The sequence below is a fragment of the Chinchilla lanigera genome, unplaced genomic scaffold (genome assembly GCF_000276665.1).
Source record: "Chinchilla lanigera isolate Chin_1 unplaced genomic scaffold, ChiLan1.0 scaffold00010, whole genome shotgun sequence".
Lineage (NCBI taxonomy): Eukaryota > Metazoa > Chordata > Mammalia > Rodentia > Chinchillidae > Chinchilla > Chinchilla lanigera.
The window spans coordinates 14,945,735-14,955,931 of record NW_004955411.1 but is presented as its reverse complement, the minus strand read 5'-3'; the positions used below and the strand labels follow the sequence as shown (position 1 = coordinate 14,955,931).

Here is a 10,197-nt window from a genome sequence, read left to right as displayed (position 1 = left end):
AGGAGAAGGAGAAGAAGGAGAAGGAGAAGGAGAAGAAGGAGAAGAAGGAGAAGAAGAAGGACAAGAAAGAAGAAGAAGGAAGGAGAAGGAAGAAGAAGGAAGAAGAAGGAAGAAGAAGGAAGAAGAAGGAAGAAGAAGGAAGAAGGAGGAAGAAGAAGGAAGAAGAAGGAAGAAAAAGGAAGAAGAAGGAAGAAGGAAGAAGAGGAAGAAGAAGGAAGAAGAAGAAGAAGGAGAAGGAGAAGAAGGAGAAGAAGGAGAAGGAGGAGAAGAAGAAAACTTACTCTTTTAGCCTAGAAAGCTGTGTAAATGGAGTTCAGAGTCTGACAATCCAGACTTCAAATTCAACCCTATCACTTCCTTCCTGTGTGACTGTGAGCAAGTTACTTGCTATATCTCAATTATTTACCTGTAAAATGCTATAATGCTGCAAATTACTTCAGGGTTGTGATGTGTATTGAAAGAGACTCTGAATTCAGGATATTGGTACTTAAAAAGCCTTTAATTAATATTACTCAGTTATTATTATTATACAACTCCTCCATGAGCCAATGAAAACCTTGCTTCCAAATATCTGACCCTAAGACATATATAAAATCTTAGTCTCACTAAATAATGAAAACATTTTAATTCCAGTAATAAATTTGGACAATTTTTAACTTCACTTGTGAAAACTACTTTGAGTTTTCTGACAGTCATCAGAATTGGGAAACAAATTTTATCTCTCACTAGGAAGTGCCAGATTACATATGTTCATTACATACTTGGTTTGACCTTAGAAGTTTCCATATATATTTGAACCGATTTTCAGGAGATATACGAATGCAAGCCAATCTGACACTTTCAAGGCCTTCTGAGATTGGTTGACCCCCTAAAAAAGAAAAATTAAATATATAAATTGGGCATTACAAATTGCTTTACACATGCTATTACTTTTAAAAACTCAGCTGGGCATGGTGGTACACACCTGTACTCCCAGCACTTGGGAGGCTGAGGCAGGAGGACTGCTGCAAGTTCGAGGCCAGCCTGGGCTACAAAAGTGAGTTCAAGGCCAGCCTGAACTGCACAGCAAAACCCTGCCTCAAAAGACAAAAACAGAATACAAAATATATCAAACCAACCTCAGTTTTAAAGTATCAACTATGTGCTGGAAGTTACAAAATCTTCTAATTGACAGTTTGAGTGTAGCAGAGCAGAGTGATGGAGCCAAAGAGAAAGTCACCAAAATAAGCAGGAGATAGATACTTTGGGTCCACTGTTCTGTGCAGAATAAACTGTGCTGAAAAGATAGGGTGATCAACGTTCATCTGTTACACTGAACTCTGAGATACGCTAGTACTTTCCAATTTACTGGTTAGGAAACCTCACTGGAGATATTGAAGTGTCAGGATAGCATAATTTGATACAGAACAGCTCTTAAAGTTCTCAATTTAAGGTTTACCAATCAACTGATAGAATGCCATGACCAAAACACCAAAGCTGTTTCCGTACAGGACAGACTCAACCACAAACCCCAAGTACAATGAGGCGTCTGTGGGTTGTAAGAGATGTATTTGTTAAATTTTAGACATCACTGAAAAAAACGTAAAACAAAAGCAGAAAGTTACTTAGAGCTGTAAGTGTTTAGAGAAGAATTATTTAAATTTTTATAATTTCCTTTCAATGTATCAATTGATTGTTTTCTTGTATCCTGTAGCCATCTGAAGTTAAGGATATTTCCCCAGAGTAAACTTTCTGTCCATCACCCTCCAATACAGAATTCACTCACAGCCACAATCTACTGGTCCACGGCATTCTTCTACACGAACAATACACTTGGATTCACCTCCAGGACATCCATTAGTTAATATAACTTCTCTAAAACCAATACCTTTGGTGAAAGAAATGGGCAAATGTTAAGAAAAACTAATTGCAGAGGACTTTTACTTTCCTGTCCAGGTGTAGTTTCCTTCCTTCCTTTTCTTCCTTTCCTTCTCCCTCCCACTCTTTCTGCCCTCCCTTCTCTTCCTTCCTTATTTCTTACTAATTTTAGAAATTAAATTTCTAAATTCAGAATAATGACATTTAGAATTTTCTTAGATCCCTCATTCTAAATTTTTCATAAAACAGTATTTTCTCAAGTGAGTTACATAAAGCACTAGCCCCTCAGGCTGTTACCATAAGAAAAAGGATTTCCTATACATTTGAAAATGGTACATTAAATACAGTTAAAGGGGCCTCTTTACTGTTTTTTTTTTTTTTGATTATGAGAGTCAAACTTAGGACCTTGTGCTTGCCAGGCAGGCACTTGCACCACTGAGCTATATTCCCAGCCCAAGTGATCTCTTTACTACAGAAGTTTTCAGAAAAGTTTCAGAAACTTTTTAACATGTCAGTAAATTAATGTTATTGTATATAAATTTTCACTGATCCAGTTGTAAAAATTTTTGGAGTTTAACATCTTTGAAATCAGAACACATTTATAATTGTGGCCCGGCATTAAATTGGCACCCACATTTTTCCTTTTTCAAGCATGTAAACTGTGCTGCTTAGAGCCACTAAAATAGATTTGGTGAACTACATAGTACACAAGATCTCCCAAGAGTATTTGACCACAGAACTGTTTGGAGTGTGAGGCGGAGCCTGTGAAGATTACAAAAAATTTCTCTAATCACCTGGAGATGTTACTGAAATGCAAATTCTGACCAAATCTGTCTAGAGAATGTCTAAGATTCTGCATTTGTAACAAGGTACTTGTTGATGCTAATGCATCAACCTTCTGTGGAGCACACTCTGAACAGTACGGGTGAGGAGTAGGACCTTAATACTATGGGGAAAGAGGATGGAATGATGGAAGGTAAAAGGGATCTTTTGATTAGGAGATGGCTGAGAATGGCTGCAGTATGGCTCCACTTAAATTTATGAATACCTGCATAAATATTTTCCAAGCAGGAATTTTATGTATTTATTTAGCCAAATACAGTTCATTGAGAAGTACACAGGTGTGAGATTTTCCTAGTAACACCTAAAAATCCCAAATAGAACCAGAAATTAGAATAAAACTTTTGACTGCTAAAATAATTGTTTTAGAACTTAAATAGCTTTTTCACTAAAGCATTTGTCTTTTCCACATATGTAACTGTTTTAAACTAAAAAGATTTCTAAAACTTAGAAATGAAATATTGTTTTTTGCCTTAAAATTCATTACTATCTAAATACTACATTTTTTACATATTATGTGTCCATCTACCCCTATGAAAGTATGCATGTCCTCAAGGCAGAGAATTGTGTCCATTCACTCCTGAATCCTCAGCATCCACAACAATTCCTGATACTAAGTAGGCAAAAAGTTTTTAAACAACTGCAAAAATCACTTGCTAAGTAATTTCTTTAATGAAGGAAAATATCAATTACTACAGCTATCGTAAAAATAATTCTCCGTGAAAGTTTCCTGAGTAAGCAGCAAAAGAAAGATAAACAGTAAATGAATAATCACAGGTTCTTACATAACTTCCCTTCATTTGGTCTCTTGACTCACTATAAAGTTAAGATAAAAACTGAGTTTAAAACTACCCTAAAAGGATGGGCAGGGTGGTGCATTCCTGAAATCCCAGAACTATGGGAGGACCAGGCAGGAGGATCACAAGTCTGAGCTCAGCTTGGACACCTTAGTGACTTAACAAGGACTGCAGTTGACAGCTCAGTGCAAAGGCCCTGGGTTCAATCCTTATTACTGTGAAGACAAGCAAACAATCAAAACACAAAAAATTATCCTAAGAGATAGAAAGAATAGGGGTTGCCAGGAGAAGGGAGAAAAGGGCAGTGGAGAGTGACTGTTTAATGGGTATGGGATTTGTTAGGGCTACTGAATTTAAAAATGATTAAAATGGTAGATTTTGTTAGGCATATTTTACCACAGTAAAAAAGCTGTATCAAATTAATTCAGATATGCAGTTTGATGAAAATTTTGACCAAAGGTATTCTGATCTAGATGGAATGTTTGTATTCTTATTTTCTAGTTAGGATTTCCTTCTCATCATTATCACTTTTTTTTTCAGTGCAGGTTCTACTTAGGATAAATTTCATTTTATTGTGAGTTACTTATTGTCTTCTCAAAGGATAGTTCTCAAACCAGTGAAATCAGCTTCACTGTAAGCTTGTTAGAAATTCAAATTCTTAAGCCTATCCACAGTCTTAGTTAGAAACTCTGCAGTAGATGTCTTAGAACTAGTAATCTATTACAGCATAGTAACCTTAATCAGGGCTTTATGTAAGAGACTGTATGTGCAATCCCTATCCATGGAACAATCAGAGTCAGTCATGTTCTTTTACCATTATCTTCCGCAGAAAACCAATACCACTTTTCTCCAAGATACAACATAAACATTGGAGAATGGAGAATTTAGAATAGACTATCAGACATAAGCACATTTCTTGATAGATTTGCCAACACAGTATGTGCGAATACATCTGTGAGATGCATTGCAAAAATCTCTCATGTTCTGAACATCTGTGAGATAGCGAAATTTTTACTTTTGTGAAAACAGTTTATATGCCAAAAGGTAATTGGGAGTTGGCCTACAACTTAGGGATTATGAACTGAAAACATCTTACCTTTTGAAGCAGACATCTGAATGTAGTGCGTAAATTATAGTTATTAGATACAGAAAGCAATGAGATGAAAGTACACAAGTAACAAATGAACAATAGCTACATAATCTGTTTTAACCCCCCCCATTACATTATAAGTTATTCATCTGCTTTGTGGTACTTACCACATGTGGCTGTGCACATTCCAAATTCTACTTCTTTGACTATTGTCTTGTTTAAAACTAAACATAAAGTATAAAATGCATTATTTTATGATATAAAACCTGTTATCATCATGCATTTTATTAGTGTACAGACTAAGGGCTTTATTTTGGCAGACTCATATATGCACATAACATACTTTGATCATTCCTGCCCCCATTCCAGTGTGTTTCCTTCCCCCTTCCTCCTGTTTGAAGTTCTTTTCTCTAATAGTCCCCCTTCTACTCACGCACGAACTTTTCCCAGTGAAAAACTTCATACTTGGGGGTGAGGAATACAAAGCCATTTCTTGTACATTTACTGTTATTATCTAACTTAAAAGAAACCTAACCCTTTAAACAAGTTCACTGAGATGTTTATAGGTGTGAGATTTTCCAAGTAACACCCAAAAAGTAGGAAATAAAAGAAGGTATTTCAACTTTGTATACAGTTTGTTTTTTCCATCAGTTAATACATGATGAGTTAAAATTCTATTTGAAAGAAAAACACAAAATAGTTTTTGAATTTTATGAACTTTTCTCGTACTTATTTTCCAAAGGAAAAAAAGTGAAGTGCATAATTTTCTTTCTTTTTCTTTTCTTTCTTTTTTTTTTTTTTTTTTTTTTTTTTTTTTGAGACATGGTCTCCCTATGCAGTTCAGGCTGGCCTTGAGCTCACTTTGTAGCTTAGGTGGGTCTCGAACTCACAACAATCCTCCCACCTCAGCCTCCTGAGTGCTGGGATAACAGGCATGCACCACCATGCTCGGCTGACGTGCATAATTTTCATCCAAAATGAAAATGTTAATATCAACTGTTCATTAAAATTATAAAAGTTATAGATTGGTTTTATTCATTTCTAGGTTAAGATGGTGAATTTAAACATTTCCAAGAGTTTATTTTAATGCTTTATTTAGCAGGACAACTTAGGAATATAATTATTTGAGAAGTTATTCTTAGTTCTAAATCACATTTCCCTTTTTCCAATCATGATAAAGGTTGGCATGAATTCCAGTAGCTACAGTGTATAACCAGCTCTTCGTAGTATAGATTAGGGCTAAAGTCTCAGTAGAAAAAACAAGGTGTTAAAAGATAATTTGTAAAACGCATCGTATCTTGGGGCAAGAAATCACATGGGAAAGCACATTGAACTTGAAGTCCAAACAACTGCCTCTACTACTAATTAGCTGTGAGTTTGAGCAACTTAATTAAATTCTGTCAGGCCCAGTTAACTCTTCATAAAATTTGGAAGACTTTACATCATCTGATTCATACTAAATAAGAGAATGTGTGAAAGAACTCTATAAATTGTTTAGCACTATAAATACATTTAAGAATAATCTTACCCAATTCAAACTCATTTTGAAGTTATTAGTTTCATATATGATTAAGAATTCTTTTAAATTTTGATTATTGTAATATCTCAATAGCTTCATAAACACTTTATCCTATACTTGCAAGCACCAAATTCAGTACCTTGAAGTAGGCATTTGATACATATAAGTAAAGCAATACTGACTCTGTTAAATAAATGGTTTAGGCTATCATGGTGATCAAATTTGATTTGACATTTTTCTGCTTTGAATGCTTGAATACTTTCAGCTGGTACTTTATGAGATATAATGAACACAGAAAACATAGGTAAGAGTTGGGGATATATCTGAGTGTTAGAGCTCTTGCCTAGCATGTGGAAGGCTCTAAGTTCAAGCCCAGAGCCAATAGTCTATCAAACCCTTATCTGTACAAATGGTATAAAATAATGGCATAAAATATATTTTAAAGGTATGTAAAAGGGTACATAAGGTATATAAAAGGCATAAAGGTATACGTCTAAAATATTTTTGTGATTTTTATCTTGAAACATGTTATTACATTTTCCACAATGATATTTCATCACTGTTTTTAAAATAAAAAAATAAAATTGAAGAATTACTGGAGTTTCCCAGAAATATGATGTAATTGTTAAATAAATCACAGCGATTACCATCGATGTCTGATTTCTTATTTCTTTACCCAAAGTGTTGTATTATCTTTCAGAAGTATATGGGAAAAGTCTAGAAGCATCCTGTCTTGTTGTCTGTTTCTAGTTTTCAATGAATAAAGTTGAGATTACAGAATTTTTCATTTTTTGCCCATAGTGACAAAGAGAATAAAACTGACAGTGAAAACATTTCACAATTATTGAATGAATAAGAGGATGAACACAGAACGATAGCACTTTATATCATGATGGTGAGGCTGACTGTACAAACAAAAATCTTAGTGACAGACGATATCTTCGATGAATAGCCTCGATAAATTTTCTCTAACTTAAGAATCAATGAGTGCACATTTCTAAGGATGAAAATAATATATGGTATTCTCATCCAGTTACATCTTTCAAGAGAAAGGGTTTGATCCTTCTGTATGTGACAATAACCTAAATCATATTGTTTTTCCAAAAGGCTGTGGACAGTATTTTTTTTTCATGTTTACACACCAACATTTACTTGATAGGATTTATAAATGGCTAAATCATGATGGCAGGTGTGTATATAAAGGTGACTAAAATAAGATAGCTGGTGTAGAAATGAATAAAACATATTGAACTAATCATTCCAATTGGTGTTTATAAATCTAAAAATGAAAATGTTTTGCAATTATGCAGCAAAAGATGTCATTCTTCTCTTCAACAAAATATGTGCCTTTAGAGTCTTAAAAAGTATTGTTTTGACAATACAAATAGAAAAAGAACTAGAGTGAAGATAAACTAGACTCTATTAAAGAAGTACTTGAAATGTGGCATCAATAGTCACATGATGAATATGTTCCAGGTTCATGCTTAACAGTTAAACATTTAGTTGCATTCAAATTACTTGATCCAATTCGAGCATGTACATCTTCAAAACTATGATATAATGAATAAAAATTTGGGGTTTGCTTATGTTTAAATTCTACTAAAATTTCTAAAAAGATATTTTCACTGACCATTCTAAGTTTCATAAATTATTTGGAGAATGACTTAAAACTGAAAAAATGTAGTCTCCTAGCCAGTAAGTGGTGATGATTGTTTTTACTGGTCCATTAGGGTTAGAAGAGCTATACAAATTTTACCAGTGGTCCTGGAAAATTTCAAATCTCTGACGGTTTCCAGTTTTGTATTCTCAATTTCCCCAGAAAATGTACTTGTGCATAAAACTGTATCTATGATATTCCAGAGGGTACCTGGACTCCCTGAAGTCCACAAATGAGGAAACTGAAACACTGAGAGAATAGTAACTTATCTACATTTGAATCTAGATGTAGGGCATTATAAGTCCATCACTTGGGTTTAGCCTAAATAAAATCTAGCATTTCACAGCTAGAAGTATCCTGTGACCAGTTCAATACTAAAATTGTTCACTTGATTAAAGGATAGAATGAAGCAATAGCTACTGTGCTTTATAATGTTCTCTTCTTTCCTAGTCATTTTTCTTTTTCACATTTCCAAAGAGAAACCTATTCAAGCTCTCTGTCATATAACGTTATCAAGACAGTACAAACCTGGATCCCACTATTAACCTCAAATAGTCAATTTCTTTCTGATGCTGGTTACTATCTGTCCTCAGGGGGCGGAAAAAAGGCTGATAGATGAAGCACCAACTCTATCTGTATAGATAGAGGAGACAGGAAAATGTCAAGGATATTAAAATGTTCAGCTGGATCATTTATGGGGGAAGGAAATCAACTTCCTCTAGAGGGCTGCAAACTTGCAACTGACCTTTTGCCTACCAGTATGTGTCACTAATCCATATAACACGTACCACAGCTTGTCAAGTTTTATTGCTTAATGAGCCAGCAGTATAAAGCAAATTTATGTACCAAGCACAGGCTTGGTTAACACCTTATCACTTAACGATGATGCCATTAGTTGGATCCCTGATAGGTGTTTCCCACTGCCACTATTCCTTTGAAGTTAAACATACAAATTAAACACTCCTGCTACAAAGGTCCTGAGTGGTAGGAGCGCATGAAGCTGACATGCGGCTTTGCGACAGTGCTGTCAGCATATTAATCTAAATGTGTCACAGTAAAGGGAATTATGAATTCCACTGTGTTCCCATCAAAAGGGAGGAGGACGATTTTAAGAACTCTGTAACTTAAAAAAAAAAAAAAAACAATGGAAAGGGGAAATGACTGCAGCAAGAGTCAAGATGATTCCCTTGCGCCTTCCTCTTAATTGCACCTCTTAAGAATGTTCCTCCTTCTCCAAGTAGTACTTAAAAGTGTACATGCTTCTTCAAGGCCCGCAACTGCACAGACTCAATAAACTCGGGGCTTATATACCAGAGAGCGCTCTACGGAGAGTAACATGGCCAATTCTAGTCCGGGACAAAGAAAGAGCAGGCTTTTGCCCTCCGCAGGGGCCTCAGCGAGCCCGGCAAGGCGCCTCCTCCCTCACCATCATCCCTGGCCACAGTAGGGCCAGTCGGCCCTTCTGCCTCCTCCACGTCACTGTAGCTGTCCTCGTCGCTGTCGTCCTGGCCCTGGCCCTGGCCCTGGTCCCCGCCAACGCCCTCGACCTCGCGGTTGTCACCAGGGTCCTGAAGGGCGGTGACGTTCGTGGCACTCGAGGACCGAAGGCCGCCCACGAGCAGCCAGCCCACGGTCAGCAGCAGCCCAGCGGGGCAACCCGCACCCCCGGGGCTCATGGTTCCGGGCCCCACGGCCGCCCAGCACACAGCAGCAATCCCCTGCCCAGGGAGCAGGCGCGACGCGTCAAAAAGCAAAGCCACGCCACAACCACTCCGAACTTCGGCGCCCGGCCCAGGCAACCATTGACGCGTCAGGGCTCGTCACGGCCTTCCGCGCTTCCGCCGCGGCTCCACGCCGGCACGCGGGGGCGGGGCTGCGTCACGTCACGCCGGGGGCGGGGCCGAGGCGCCCTTTCCCTCCAACTGCGAGTTCCCGCCCTGCGTCCTCGGCGCGGTGGCTGCTGGGTGCAGTTCCCTCGGGTTAACCACATGGCATTCCTTTTTCGTGCTGTCTCCTTTTCCCTGTTTCCAGAATAGACTTCCTAGACCCTCAAACGCTGCACGTGTGACTTGGTTTCAGAATTCGCTCTCCAAAATATCCAACCTGGTATGTATCAAGAAAAACTTGTCATAGCCTTATTAAGTATGGTATCCCAAACTAGGTCTTAGAAGTGCAGGTGAGGTTTATCTATAGAGGACTTTGGTTCAGTGATCTGAGCACCACTGTAAATGCAGCTCAAGTGTGTATTCATATTTTAAGATTTTGTGTAGCCTTATCAACTCTGGAAGACTTCTTGAGCTGATTGGGGTGGGTAAAGAAAAAGAGAAGAGCTGTCAAACTAATTTGTCCTCATTCTGTTTTTGGGTAGCTGATGGTTTGGGTACCAATTATGGGACATAGGACTTAACTTTCATTCTTGGATTATCTTCTCTTGCTT

At 37.4% G+C, this 10,197-nt stretch overlaps 1 protein-coding gene across 1 annotated transcript in view; it reads right to left on the bottom strand.

Moving 5' to 3' along the window:
• Positions 1-9,608, bottom strand: part of Spaca1 (sperm acrosome associated 1) — a 14,578-nt gene extending 4,970 nt beyond the window's left edge. The window contains exons 1-4 of the mRNA XM_005377737.1: positions 9,187-9,608; positions 4,752-4,808; positions 1,766-1,867; positions 762-868 (exon numbers count right to left, since the gene is read on the bottom strand). Coding sequence (XP_005377794.1) covers positions 762-868; positions 1,766-1,867; positions 4,752-4,808; positions 9,187-9,436 — 516 coding nt within the window. The 5' untranslated portion in view covers positions 9,437-9,608. The remainder of the gene's footprint in view (positions 1-761; positions 869-1,765; positions 1,868-4,751; positions 4,809-9,186) is intronic.
• Between the last annotated feature and the right edge of the window lie 589 nt (positions 9,609-10,197).